The sequence below is a fragment of the Balaenoptera acutorostrata genome, chromosome 14 (assembly GCF_949987535.1).
Source record: "Balaenoptera acutorostrata chromosome 14, mBalAcu1.1, whole genome shotgun sequence".
Classification (NCBI taxonomy): domain Eukaryota; kingdom Metazoa; phylum Chordata; class Mammalia; order Artiodactyla; family Balaenopteridae; genus Balaenoptera; species Balaenoptera acutorostrata.
This window is the reverse complement of record NC_080077.1, coordinates 90,887,052-90,903,069: the sequence shown is the minus strand read 5'-3', so window position 1 is coordinate 90,903,069 and position 16,018 is coordinate 90,887,052. Positions and strand designations below refer to the sequence as shown.

Here is a 16,018-nt window from a genome sequence, read left to right as displayed (position 1 = left end):
CCTCATTTATTTTTAGAAGAGTTAATAATTTCTATTATTTCTGCTTTACATGTTTCAAGTATTCCCCAGTGAAGCTATTTAGTCCTGGATATTTTTTAGTGTGAATCTTTTGTTTGCTCATTGAATTAATAATTCAAACTTTTCACTTAAAAAACCCATCTATTTAGATTTTCTGTTTCTTCTGGAGTCAGTTTCAGTAGTTCATGTTTTTCTAGGAATGTCTCCATTTCTTCATAGTTACCTAGATTTTTGGATATACAGCTGTTCATTATGTTTCCTTATAATCTTTTTTCTTTCTGTAATTTCAGTAATAATGTTCTCTTTATCATTACTGATTTTAGTAACTTGATTCTTCTCTCTGTCTTAGTATAGATAAGGATTATTCATTTTGTTAATCATTTCAATGGATAGACGTTGGTTTTGTTGATATTCTCTCTTCTTTATCTATACTCTATTTAATTCATTTCACTCTACAGTTTATGATTTCCTTCCTTTCTACATTTTCCATCATGTTAAATTAGAAGTTTAGGATATTGATTGAGATTGTCCTTGTTTATTACAGCTATAATTTTTATTCTAACCACTGCATCACCTACATCACATGGGTTTTGACATGTTGTGTCTTCATTTTAATTAATCTCAATTGATTTTCTTATTTCCATTATGATTTATTTTTGATTAATTGACATATGGATTGTGTTAATTTCCATGTTTTTGTGAATTTATCAAATTGCTTATTGTTTTTGATTTCTAATCTCATTTCAGGGTGGTCAGAAAACATACTTTTTAAAAATTTCAGGGGCTTCCCTGGTGGCGCAGTGGTTGAGAATCTGCCTGCCAATGCAGGGGACACGGGTTCCAGCCCTGGTCTGGGAAGATCCCACATGCCGCGGAGCAACTGGGCCCGTGAGCCACAATTACTGAGCCTGCGCGTCTGGAGCCTGTGCTCCACAAGAAGAGAGGCCACGATGGTGAGAGGCCCACACACCGCGATGAAGAGTGGCCTCCACTTGCCGCAACTAGAGAAAGCCCTCGCACAGAAACGAAGACCCAACACAGCCATAAAAAAAAAAAAAAAAAAAAAAAAAATTTCAATATTTTTAAATATATTGCAGCTTGTATTAATATATGATCTAACTTGGAAAATGTTCCATGTGCATTTGAGCTTAATGTTATTCTGCTGCTGTTGACTGCAGTGTTTATCTACTCATTCTACTTGATTTATAATGTCATTCCAATGTTCTGTAGACTTGATGTTCTCCTGCCAACTGTTGTGTCCACCACTGAAAGTGCAGAAATGGAGTATTCAGCTATCCTTGTTGAACTGGCTATTTCTCCCTTCAATTCAGTCAGTTTTTATTTCATGCATTTTGGGTCTCTGTTGTTAGGTGCATATGGTTATAATTGCTACATATTCTGATGGATTGACTCTTTTATCATTATAAAATATTGTTCCTTTTCTCCAGTGAACTTCTTTTCTTTTAGAGTCTATTGTTTTGATATTAATATAGAAATTCCAGCTTTCTATGGTTGTTGTTTGAACAATATACCATTTCTCAACATTTTACTTTCAATCTGTTTGTACATTTAAATGTAGAGTATGTCTCCTATAGACACTTGTATATATCTAGAAATTATCTTGCCTGAAAAATCTCTCCTTTTTATTGGATTTTTAATCCACTTGATTGTAATGTTATTATTGATATAGTTGGAATTATGTCTGCCATTTCCTTTTGTTTTGCAGACATTTTGCGTCTTTTTTTAAACCTCTATTCTTCTGATACCACTTCCTTTTGTATTAAGAAAATATTTTTGAGGGCAAAATTTTAATACCTGTAATGCTATTTTACTGTACTGTTTTAGTTATTTTCTTAATAGTTGCTCTGCAGATTACCGTATACATCTTAACATATCAGAATCTTTCACAGATTTAATCTCCCACAGATACTAACTTAATTTTAATGTGATAAAATTATTTCTATATAAGCCTATTCTTTATCAGCCTCATTTTTGTTCTATTGTTATTTATAATATATAATAGACATAACATAACATATAATAACTATATATGTATATGTTTGATGCATGAATGCCATTTTAAACAAAAATAAATATTATTAAATATTATTAAATATTTCAATCATGGCTTATCATTACAATTATAATATTTTGATAAATAGGTGATATTTTTTGTTGAAATGATGAATAAAATACCTGAATATATTAATTTCCTCTTCATAAATAGCTTCTTGTTGACACCTACTTTCTTCATAGTCAGTTGCGTTTTCCAGACACATTTTGCAAAGCCATGTGGAAGTACATAGGCACCAATATCCCTTATCATCTTCTTTAATCAACCAACTACATCCATTTGCACATATCTATAAAAGATAAAAAATAAGAATTTTGTAAATGTCCATTATATACTAAAATATTACAATTATTTCTGTTTGATTTTCTTATTTTCCCTATGTATTAAATTCATGTGTTTTTTTTAGCAAGGATGAAACAAATTCACTTTTGATTTATATTAAAATTGTTCTCAACAGTCAAATTCATTTCATTCTCAAATTATAACAGTAATACATAAATTGTAATAAGTTAAAAAGATCAATATCCACTATAAAATTGTTGAATTTTTTTAAGCTTTTGTTTAAGTCAAATTTTTATTCACATTGCTAAAATGTTAACTGTTATAGTGGAAATAGCATTATATTGAGAACCAGATCCATGGAAAACCTGTTTCCTTTATCACTAAATAGCTTCTTCTCCTTGAGTGAGGTATTTGGTTCTGCCTTTGAACTGACTGTAACATTTTATTGCATCCCTATGAAAAATTAATTAAGTAAAATTTTAACACTTTATTTTATATTTGCCTGGAAGTCATAATTATACTTATTCTTAAAAAAAATTATCACTTTAACTATTTTTAGAGATCTTACACAGATATGCCCAATAGATTTACCTGAAAGAATTAGGCAAACTTTGTCATCAGAGAAGTGCACGTCTTATGGAAAGCTTAAACTCAGGCATATCTTTTCCTAGCTCTCAGAAGAGAATTCAAAACACAATAGAACTTTGATAACTTTAAAAAATTTTCCTCTGAATATTTCCATGTTTTCTTTATGGTTTTGTTTTGTTTTGTTTTGTTTTGTTTTGTTTAACTCCATTAACTTATTTCCTATCAGTAGCAACACAATTAGGAATTTGGTTTTGCAGTGTGATCCTTTAATGACAAATTAATTATTTATAGAGATCTAGTCTCTGTTGGGTAAGCATTAGATGAGAATCTGTTTTTCCATTTTTCTATTTGGAGCTCAAGTCAATTAAGAATTCTAAATCCACTAGGAAGGAGAACAGGTCTTTGACGTGGACAGATGAGTTTTTTTTTCAAATGCTATTTACTCTTAATCATTGACTAAAGTATTATAATTGAATTTACATGTTTTCTCTATGTGTTTGTACTTCAGAAAATCCTTATCCCTCACTGAGTGCCTAATCATTCCTACACACAGAGTATATTTGCTGTAAAGTTTCTTAAATTAAAGGAAAATTGTTATAATTGGCTCACAAAGTTAAATAAGCTCTTACATATAAAACACCAGATATTAGCATTTAATGACACTATTTTATTATTCTCTCTCTCCGTATATATCTATGTGTGCATTATATGTATGTATGTATATATGTAATATATGTTTATATACATCTGTACATACATATATATTCATATTATTAATGTTATTTTCTGAAATTTGTGATTGTGTTGCATTTTATTCTCAATTACTTTAATGTGTATTCTTATAAAAACCAGGATATACTCTTTCATTACTTCAGTAATATTATCAAAGTTAAGAAATTAACTTTGATTTTAATACTATATTTTGTAACCAGCAAACTTTATTCAAATTTTGCCAATTCTTCTAATATACTATATAAAAATGCAATACGTAAATTCTTCACTTTCAACACAACTAGCAAATACAACGCACTAAAACTTCAATCACTCATAAGTAACATATACATAAACACCAGTAATTAATGGTTGTGTTTTTTCTCCTTGTTTGTCTGTACTGTCTTGTAGAGATTGTATTGGAAGATTTGGATTTATATTTAAATTTTCCATTATCTCCTTCCATTATCCCATTTACCTTGGAAGTCCTCTTAGTTGATTTGCTTTAATTCTAAAAGCAATATAATTTAATTAGTCTTATTCTAAAATCTAATTCGGCTTGTGTTCTGTACACATACACACAATATGTCTTCTTGATTTCTTGGTATAAGTTTTTTTAATTTGTGAGGTATTAGTATTATTATACTTTAGCATGCACAGTCCTGTTAAACTGTATGTACAGTCTGCTTGTAGAGAGGAAATTATATGTGTTTTCAAATAAGTAGATGAGACCCAGGCTGCACTGTCCAGTGTGGCCCCTCAGGAGAGAGCCACTTTGTGTGGTTATCTGCTTCCTGTCACTCAGACTCTAACCCTGTGTCTGTTACCGCAGCTCTGACACTCACTGCCCCACCTGTAGCAGCTGCCCCATCTTTCCTGTTTGATTGTTTTTCTTGTTTCCTGGTCTGGTCAAGAGTATACAGATCGATCCATTTGGCCCATGAAAACTGTGGAAAAGAGCAATGCTTCCCAGGTACTGGGTAAATACAGAGATTTTGTTTGTTTGTTTGCATGTTTTCAATATAGTCTGGGATGATTCAGTAAACACAAGGAAAAAAATTAGATATTACCAGCTAATCACACTCAGAGCTTAGAATCTGTGAGGCTTCATGTATGCTTAATTTTTGATTTCTACTGAAAAACACAAAAAACTGCATAATTTGCTATTTTATGCTGGAGAGAAAAATGTCATACACTAAAGAATCATTGTATTTTTAGTTATTAGAAATCTAGGTCACTAATACACAAAAAAATCAAGACAAAACAATGTTTTAACAACGAAGAATAATAGTGCAGTATTCAGACTATGGCAAACTAGTATTTCCTATAATTATATACCTTCCTTTTTGGTTTATTTTCAAAATAATTTATTACTAGGATTTAAGAAAAACTGAAAGAACCAAATGAAAACGTGTCTAATGGGTTTTCCTTAAACTATGTACCAAAAACCACACTATCTTTTGTCTAAAAATTGTGCTATGAACACCTAAATTGCATTTAAAGCTTTGTTAAATGCTTTCATCATATGCTGATGGTGGTGAACTCTTTACTGCAATTATTTACTGTATCTAAAAACCATTAAGTAGTTGCTGACACTAAGAAATATTCAACTTGATATTTCAGCGGAGTTTCTTATCTATTCATAGTCTAGTCTTCTACTAGAGTTTTAGTTTTCTATAATTAAATTTAGAGATAAGAAGAGATCTCTCAGAAAAACTTATAAGACAGTAAATTATATCAGTGGATACTTACTGAGTTGAATCAACCTTGCACATCTAGGGGAAAGATTTTTTGGTTTTTCAATATAGAAAATCAAGGAATCTACTTAAAAGGAGTCCATTAACCCTCTGAAATTTTATGAAAATCAGTGTGCTTGTGTGTGCATAAGCTATCGTGAGGGAACTGTTTCCAGCTTTCATCAGATTTTCAATGAGCATTATGAGCAAAAAAAAAGGTTGAGATCTACTCAGGTATGCCTATGATTAGAGTAAAACCTATAACTACAAATATAAATTACCCTGGAAAACTCAGTGGTTATACATAATACTACATATAATAAAAGTTGCATTAGCAATTATAATTATATTATGATATTTGTAATTAATAATTATATTATAGTGAATTATTAACTTGTGTCATTGTACAAAATGCCATCATTAAAAAATACACAAAAATGGAATGATATTTTATTTTATTCTTAATATTAAAAATGTTTATTTGAGGCAGAAATGTAATAAAATTTTAAATCTATGCTGTGGATGATCGTTCCTTTACAAGGAGAATAGAGGGAAAACAAAACTTCCAGAATTTCTTTTTCTGGAAATTCATTACTACTGATGCATATATATTACAGAATATTACTACAAAAAATTAACTTCTGCTGGATAGAAGCTACATGTATAATATTTACAACATACTTTTGAAAAATGTTTTGAATATGCAAGTAAACAACTTTATTTAAATTTGCTATCATTTCATGGAATATCTTGTATGTTTATATAAATTATTTTGTCATTTCCACATTATATTAGTAAAGTCACTCAGCAAAGGGATCTAATGGGGAGAAACTCTAAGGCCTAATATGTGACACATACTTTACCATTTTTTGGCCCTTGTTAACTAAATAGATATGCAAAGAGAGTTCAGGGATAGGACTGAGTGACTTTTCTTTATCATGATATGCAGAAACCTGGATTCTTAGAAAAATATTAACCAAGTAAAAATTGCACTGGACAAAGTTAAACAGACAAGAACGACTTTATTCATGACCATTGCAATAGGAGAGAGATGGAACTCAACTCTGCTGAGACAATACACATGTGTGTTTTTAAGTACTGGCATGAGCTAGTGGAACAGTACTGGAGAAAATTAGGTAAGAGACTGACCAATGAGATGTGTGGTGTACACTGAGTTATTCCTGAGTTTGCAAGTGTTTTGCTCTGTGAGTAGGCTAGGCCTTCTGTGTTTGCTAATTGTGCCCTTAACAGAATTGTTTGGTGGTCTTTTGGAGGGTCAACAGTGAACAAACACGACATTCTGCAAGGATCCAATTAAAATAGCCTCATTATCAAAGCTCAGGACCCTAGACTGCAAATGGTACCCTGCTCTGAGACCACTGGATTTTCTTCTCTCCTACTACGACAGTAACATAGGTACATACAGGTACATTTTAGGAATTTTTTGATTATGTATTCCAATTGGATCTAAAGAGATGAAATCTCTCTCTGTCAACATCACTTCCTCTGGGGAATCTGTAAGAGTATGTTTAGGTTCTGTAACATCATCATCCAGATGATGTAAATGAGTGATGATTTCAGATGGTCGCATCAGTCTGCATTCCATGAACAGAATATTTCTTGAGTCACATTTTCAAAGTCTTGTGAACACTTTTGTTGGCCCTGAGCTGGGACCAGCTTCTCTGGCAGGTTCTGGAGATGTGACACTGCACAGATGCCTGATATGTTTTCTGGGGTCCTCCTGGTGTCTCTGGCCTTAACACAAACAATCCCCCCTTCCTGTTGTAAGTCATGGGCATCTCTCTAATTGTTATAATTTCTCAAGGACAGCCTGCAATTGCAGTGGCCACTCTGGGGGAATTTTGACATGAACAAGATTGTTCACTAGACAGATGCATTAGAACAAAAAGAGAAAAGGTCTCGGGAGCTGTGTCTACCATGTCTAATAGAGAGATTACTGTTTAATGCACAAGAACGTGTCAGGTCTTAGTTTCAGCATGCAGGATCTTCGTTGAGGCATGCAGGAGCTTTACTTGTGGTGTGGGCTCTTCATTGCGGCGTGTGGACTTCTCTCTAGTTGTGGCATGTGGGTTCCAGGGCGCATGGGCTCTGTAGTTTGTGGCACATGGGCTCTCTTGTTGAGGTGCGCGAGCTCAGTAGTTGTGGTGTGTGGGATTATTTGCCCCACGGAATGTGGGATTTTAGTTCCCTGACCAGGGATTGAACCCAGGCCCCCTGCATTGGAAGGTAGATTTTTTATCACTGGACCACCAGGGAAGTCCTGAAGATAGTTAACTTTTAACCATCATGATTGTATAACTGTCTGAAGCTAGCTTTCCTTCACTTCTTCTTTTTTGCTGTTTCTTCCTCTTTTTTCTTAGGAAAAATTTAAATTAATTGATCATAAATAATTTTCTATAATTATATGTACAGTCTAGGACTATTGTTCACACAGTCAAAAATACAAGGAGAAGAAAATGTTTAACTGTGTTATATTTGTGTTTTCCCTTTGCCAAAAATTTAACAAAGCAGAAAAAGTGTACCTGTGTGTGCAAGTAATTTAATTAGTCTTTTAGATGAAAAGAGCACTAGGCCCTTAGAGTTCTGACATGAACTCAGAAGTCTTGATTTTTTTAAATATGTGAACACAGAGCTTTATTTATATTAAAAAAAATCATATGTAATTTCCCAATAACTAAAAGACTCCTTAGGCAAATTAGAACAATTTAATTTAACTTTTAAAAAGTGTTCTATTATTGTTTCCTCAGATTGTTTATAATTATAAAAATATGAATTTGACATAATTGAAATTGTATTTATTTTTTGAAATTTTAATAATGAATATAATTTAAACTGTTAAATCTAATTCATTTTCACTGACTCTACTACACTGATGTACTGGAGTGTTTTATTGATGATACTGCAAATTATAAGAACTTAACATGATATTGTAAATTGCAATTTCCAAATCTTTGGAAGACCTTACACTGATACTAAATTGAATTAATAAATTATCTTTGGATACCTTAATAATTTTTAAGTAAGAAAAATAAACAAATATTGATCTCTAAATATAGTTTTAAATTACTGTGTTTCTTATAGAACGGAAATTAAAATGTGCACATGTTATTAAGTGATGTATATTTATGTTTATATAGGTATATTTATGTTTATTTTGTCTAACAAAAAAGTTGATAAAGTGATATAAAATGTGTTCTCATGAAAAAATAAAATAGCTAAAAATTATTGGATTGCTCTCTCTGTGTTTTCTATTAAGTCTAAAAAAGCAAATGTTAATTACTTTATTTAAAGTTGGTAATTATTTTAAAAGAATACAGAGAAATAGAAATATGTATATAAGATAATATGTGATTTGCTTGTTTCCTAAAACAATTACTTAAATTAATATAATATATATTGTTTTTTAATATGCTGATAAAGTCAAATGTTTCTTAAAGATAAAAACTTAAATCATCTATGTGCATAGTTGTGTATCTGTACTTAGCTAAATACATATGTGAAAAAGTATATTAAGCTTAATACATATGTTCATGAATTTTAAATACATAATGAAAGATATGTTTGAGAGCATACGTGAAATTAAAAGTTCTGAAGAATTTGAAGTCTGTCTGTATTTGTAATGCCTTTCTAGATGGTTGCATTTTATGTACAAAAAGATTTGCATTATTTTTTATAAAGTTGGCTCAATATTAATGTATTTATGCATAATGAAAAGAGCTTACAAATCTTTACTGAAAATTTTGTATGAATGATACACCAAACAAAATTAAAATTTAGTTTTTGTTTCTATAAAATGACCAAATTCGATTGTGTCCAGACAAGAGAGGTTACAAATATTAGGTTAACTCTCTAAACTTTTTGGAAAACTCCTTAATCATTTTGACAAGAAGTTCCTTATCTACTTAAAATTAAAATTCTAAATTTTTTGTTTCTTGTTGTGTTCTTTGGAAATATCTATTTTGTACACGGTAGAGGTAAGATGGGGAAAAAGAGGGCCATTCTTTGTATCTTTGCCTTAGGTCCCACAGTTGTTAGTGGTAAGACTGACCAGAGACTAGAAATCTTCAAGAAATTTAACTACATTCCAAAGACAAAGGTAGTTCTTTATGATCTTTAAACAAAAAAGTGGCATTATCACATCTGTGTTTGACTGGCTTTAAATCAGTCTGTAAGTTATAACATAAATAGAAGACAGAAGACTAGGAATAAAGTGATTCTTAAAACTCTTTACTACCTCTCTATATTATAAATATAAGAAGTAAAAAGATTTCCAAGTACATTGTTGAGAATTTGTTTATGAAGTTATACTTAAGTTATGGACATCTCGAACATTGCATTTGCAATCTTCACATTTCTAGCATTTTTCAAATTATATCAGACAATTATGAGTTAAAGAGGCAATAAGAAGCTACTACAGAAATGTACCTCACCTTCCTTGTTCCTTCACGTAGGAACCAACACACATGACCAAGGTCTTCGGATCGGTTCAGACTGACAACACCTTCCATGCAGCTGCAAGTGAGAAAGAAGTAGCCACCAGTAACCACTTCACGACTTTCACCTTCAGATCCTTACAAACAAAGAGATGAAACATTAAATAACCTTTCACACGCTTGAATTCACATTGAATTATTAAAAGCAGTTGTCACATTACTTGATAAATGCAATTTGACAACACCTACACAAAATAAGCTTCTACATTTGTAGAATATTAGATTTGAAAGAGACCTAAAGCAGAATAAGGCCCAACCCTCTCATTTAAACAATGGACTAAGAAATACAGCAACAGAATTAGACACAGTTTTCAGGCCATACATTTTAAAAAACAATCAAATGCCAAATAAACTTCCAATTAATATTTATAAAAATAATGTAATAATGATAAACAATACATTTTACACAAAAAGTGTTTGCTCTTTATCTATTGTAGTTGTATAGGGAACCATTTCAAAAGAAATTTGGAAAAATTCCTTAAAATATTTATAATAGAAAAATGGTCAGTATCTCATCCTAGGTTCCTGACAAGAAGGAAGAAAGTCAGGGAATGTGAGTGTGTGTGTGTGTGTGTGTGTGTGTGTATACGTAGGTATAGACATACGTAAACACATTTATACATATACATATATAATGCAGCTACTTCATGCTCTGATGTTAAATATAATATCTGTGACACAATAAAGAATGAAATTGCTAAAAAGCAAAATAATGTGACATATAAAAGCAGACACACAGATAACCCAGGCTTAGAATTATACGAAGACTGTACAATATCTGTGGTAAATGTGTTGAAGTATCTATAGGAAAAGATGAATATAACTGGTAAACAGATAGGGAAATATAGAATGAGAGATTTGGAAACTGTGAAAAAAAGCAAAAGCCCAAATGGAAATATTAGAATTGTGGGGAGAAAAGAGTTAATTTAGTCGAGCTGAGCACTTCTTATCTTTCCGTTAGTGGATGTAACATTTCCAGGTAATGAAAGAACATGGGGGGCCTGATACAATCTCCTTGTGCATATAACTAAACCGCCTATAAAGGAGACTATAATATTTTTTAGGGAGATAGTATTTATCCACAAAATCCTCTAGCTGATATCTCTATTTTAGAATTGTTTGTAATTTACAAACCTACGATTCGTGAGACATGACTTCTTGCAAAATATCATCTAAATTATGCAAAGTACAGCTGAATTATAAATAGAGAGGGTTCACAAGCTGAAATCTCCCTGCTGTGTGCAGACCTCATTTAGAAATCTCACCTATCACTCTGGGAAAAAAGGAAGAAACCATGCAGAATGTTTCAAACTATTTTCAGCCTTACCAGTGTAACTTGACTGCTTGTATTCTTAAGATTAAAAAATATTATTACTATGTTAGTAATAAAATAATCAATGGATAGGATTATCAGCAGATCAGGCACAAGAAAGAGAAGTAAATGAATGATGTCAATAAAAATCATATCTTCAGCGTGCTGAGAGAAAATAACTATAATATGGTTATGTCAGCCTGGTACAATGAATTCTTTTATTTTCTGAAGGAAATAGTATTACATTTAACTGTTTATTCAATATTTGGGTGAACTTGGATATAAGACCCTATTTTTTGAGTATTCCTCATTGTGAAAAGATTTTTTAAAAACTATTTTATTCAATTACTTTAGAGCTTGTAGGATTACTCAGATTTTATACTTATTATTGAATCAGTTTACCAACTAGTATTTTTCTAGGAATGCATCTATTTCATGTAAATTGTCCAATTTACAAAGCTTTCCATAATGATATATCTGATTAAACATTTTGATTTAACTGAGATATTTTTGCCTCCTCCTCCCCAGACTTCTAAAAGGAGGTAACAAAATAAATAAATTAATTAATAAAATAAAACAAAACTTTAATGCAGTAAGAGAGCTAGAGGGGAGAAAACAAATTTTGAGAAGCTGAAAAGATGGTGGAGGCATGGGGACTAATTTAGCAGAATAGGAACAGAAAAAACATAAAAGTCTAATTAGAAAGCATGTTTATGAAAAACAAAGTCATTTACCTAGACAATCTTGAGATGCTCAGAACTTAAAGACATCCGAGAATGTGGTACTGAGGTGGGTTCTGGAAACAGCGAGATTAGTAACACAGCTTCTCTACCAAATCACAAATTCGGATATTATACTGACTCTTCACTCACTTCCCCCAGGCCCACAAATAAATAATTTTCAAGGTTTATTCTTTGGAGAAAGGGAATCTTTTTAAGTCTTCGCCTCTAAATAGAGTCACCTGAAGTTGGCAGAAAGACTCCAAGTGAGAAAGAACAAAACATCGTTCAACTTACAGAAAATTGAGGTACTGAATGGACCAGAAGAAAATTAAAACAAATCAAAGCTCTAATAGTCTTATAGACATAAGAAAATTATTTTATTTATATAAAACAACAGAATATCATGAAAATGTCCAATTTAGACTACTGAAAATTCTCTAGACAATTACAAATATAATAAAACAAAAATTCAACACTAGTTTTGAGATATTTAAATGGGAATAGAGTAGAAAATAAACAAAATAAAATAATGGAAAATAAATACGAGATTATGAGAAAATGAAAGAATCAACTTAGGAGATGCAATATCAAAATTTTGGACTTAGGGGTACAGAAAAATAAAACAGAAAAAGAATTCTTAGTGACATAATACAGAGACTACCTAAAAATTGAAAGACATGCTTCCAAATAAGCGGGTTTATCAAGAGATATGAACAAGATATGAACAAGAATACAATCATGGGAATGTAAATTAGTGCAGCCACTATGAAAAACAGTATGGAGTTTCCTCAAAGTAAATAAAAAATATAATTACCATATGATCTAGCAATTCTACTTCTGGGTTTTTATTCAAAGGAAACAAAAACACTAACTCAGAAAGATATCTGCACCCCATGTTCACTGCAGCATTATTTACAACAGCCAAGACATGGACGCTACCTAAGTGTCCATCAGTGGATGAATGGATAAAGAAGGTGTGGCAGATATATATATATATATATATATATATATATATATATATATATATACACATACATATATATATGTATATATACATATATATAAATAAAATGGGATTATGTAAATATATATATATATAAATATATAAAAATATTGTTCAGCCATAAAAAAATGGAATCTTGCCATTTGCAACAACATGAATGGACCTCAAGGGCATTATGCTAAGTAAAATAGGTCAGACAGAGAAAGACAAATACAGTATAATCTCACTTATATGTGGAATCTAAAAGAAAAAAATCTAAAAAAAAAAAAAAAAAAAAAAATGAAACCAGATTGGTGATTGCCAGAAATGGGGGGTGGAGGATGGGTGAAATGGGGCATAGTGGTCAAAAGGTACAAATTTCCAGCTGTAAAATAAGTAAGTCCTGGAGATGTAATATACATGGTTACTATAATCTATGGTACTGTACTGTACATTTGAAAATTGTTGAGAGTAAATCTTAAAATATCTCATCACAAGAAAAAAATGTAACTATGTGTCGTGATGAATGTTAACTAAACTTTCTGTGGTGATCATTTCACAATATATACAAATATGGAACCATTATGTTGTACACCTGAAACAAATATAATATTTCAATGATATTTCATTTTTTAAGAAGAATATAATCCTCAAAAGTTTCAATATAGTGAAATTTCAGTACACCGAGACAAAGAACATAAAAAAAAGACTTCAAGAGAGAGGATCCCAAGTAGAATATAAAGAATCAAAAGGTAGCCTATTACATATACAATTCTACATTATCGCATGCCTTCCTTTCTTTTCCCTTTATCATACATCTCATAGATTGTCAAATCAGTACTGGGAGTATTCCACAGTCCTTTCTACATCTGTGTTTACTCTTTTGAACAAAGAGCCAATGATGCCATGTATAATCTTGCACCTATATTACTCATCATGTGGATGAGACACATGTGGTGGGAAAGCTAGGTCAAGAAGTATATACATTTATAGTATTGATAAATATTGCAAAATTGCTCTGCTCAGATATTATAGTGATTTTCCATTTCACCATCAATAGATAAAATCAGCAAGTTGTCAAACTCTCAAAGTTTTGCCAGTCTTATAGGAGAAAAATTATATATTTATGGTCCTTTTAAACATGTGCTTTGCTCTCATTATAAGTAAAGCTAAGCATTTTCTCAAATATTTAACAATACTTTCTATGCCTCATGTACAGTTTTCTTTTGTCGTTTGCTTCTATGAAGTCTTCACAGGTAGATATTTTTGCTTTTCATGCAGTCAAATTACCAGTCTTTTCTTTGTGGCTTCTACGTTTTGTTGGTAACTATAAAGACCTCTCTCATCCAAGTTTATAAAGTAATTCTCCAACATTTTTCTGATGTTTTTATCATCTCAATTTTTATATATAAAATTTTGATTGATATGAATTTAACCCAGAGTATGTACTAAGACACAAATCAGACTTTTTTCCAGATGACGATTCTGTTGTTCAGCATCAAATATTGAATAGTCCCTATTTATCCTAAAGATTGAGATGGCAAATTCTATTATATGCTAAATTCTCTGCACATTTGGATTTATTTTTGGACTTTGTATTTTGCATATATTTTGACTATCAATGCAACAATACCATGCTTTTCATTATTGAAGCTCTATAATATGCTTTAATATCTGGCAGAGCTAAGTCTCTACCCCACCAACCTGCACCATGTGCTTTTTTTAGAGTACACCTGGCTTTATTTGTCTATTTAGTTTTCTATGTGGAACTTAAAACGAATATAAAAGCATTGTTCTTATTTCACTGAGATCTTAATAAATATATAAAATAATAAGGTGATTTGAAATCTTTAATATGTTAGGTCTCCTCTCCATCAACATGGTATATTTTTAGAAATATCTTTCCAGATATTGTGTTTGTAAATATACTGTGGCAATACTTAAAGTTTTCTCAACTTAGAACTTTAATGCTTTTGCTAATTTTAGTCCTAGGAATTTTAATATTTTAACTGCTGTTTACATAACATCTTTTCTTTCATTGTATCATTTAGCTAGCTCTTATCTGTATTTGAAAGTCATTTATTTCTTTTTAGCATATTAATCAATTAACACAATTCTGTTACTGAAAACTGTTTTGAAAACATTATTATATGTAATATAAGTAAAAATCATTAAACCACATTTGGTTTTTAAAACTCAGATTTGCTATTTAAATCTTGAAATAAGGTCCTAACATCCTCAATGGATATAGAAACAATAGTAGGTATTTAACAAAAGCAGACTTGAAAGTGGAGCAGTATGGTAAGAAAAATACTTTTGATAAAGATTTCCTTAGAGATACAGGATTTTCTATTCTCACAGTAATCATTGTAAAATTACAACAATAACTAATAATGAATTGACCGTAATTAAAAGTTCACTGGTACATATTAAATGTTTTAAATGTATATGTTTAATGTAGTTAACTAAACAGAAATGATCATAAGCTTAAAAAAAATAAAGACATTGAAAGCAAACTTATCTCCTTTTTTGCTGTGATTTCATCTTTTCTTAACCATGATTCATATTATCTTATTTCATTTCACAACTCATTATCCACTCTGTCAGTATGTCCTTTTCTCAAACCTAATAATACATATAATGAACATAGATGATGACATTGAAAAGAAACAGTGCATGTCAGCTCTTTCTCAAGTTGTGCACCATAGACCAATTGTCCTTGAAGGGGCTTCTTCTAATTAATTACCTTCCCTTCTTTGTAGAGCAATCATATTGGCAAGAATTGATTGGGCGTGTAAGACACTTCATTTAGTTGGTAGAAAAATCTCTTAATTAAAATAATTTTACTGCTGGTAAAATTAATGCATCCCATGCAAATTTACCAGCTTGATTGTAATGTTCCTCTTCAATTATATTTATGAGAAAAAAAGAAAGATCTTAACAGCAACAAGAAAAAATAGGAATTACATAAAATGTGTAGTTCTATTTACATACTTAAATCTATCCTATATTCTGTTTTCTTTTTAAACTTTACTGAGAAAAGTTGCACTGCTGAATCCTGTACTGACATTAAAAAGAA

General features: G+C 30.8%; 1 protein-coding gene across 2 annotated transcripts in view; it reads right to left on the bottom strand.

Moving 5' to 3' along the window:
* The window catches only part of EYS (eyes shut homolog), a 1,775,980-nt gene that overhangs the window by 1,624,568 nt on the left and 135,394 nt on the right, over positions 1 to 16,018 (bottom strand). For both annotated transcript variants that reach the window (XM_057527983.1, XM_057527984.1), the window contains exons 7-8: positions 9,861 to 10,000; positions 2,215 to 2,381 (exon numbers count right to left, since the gene is read on the bottom strand). In XM_057527983.1, the coding sequence (XP_057383966.1) occupies positions 2,215 to 2,381; positions 9,861 to 10,000 (307 nt within the window). The remainder of the gene's footprint in view (positions 1 to 2,214; positions 2,382 to 9,860; positions 10,001 to 16,018) is intronic.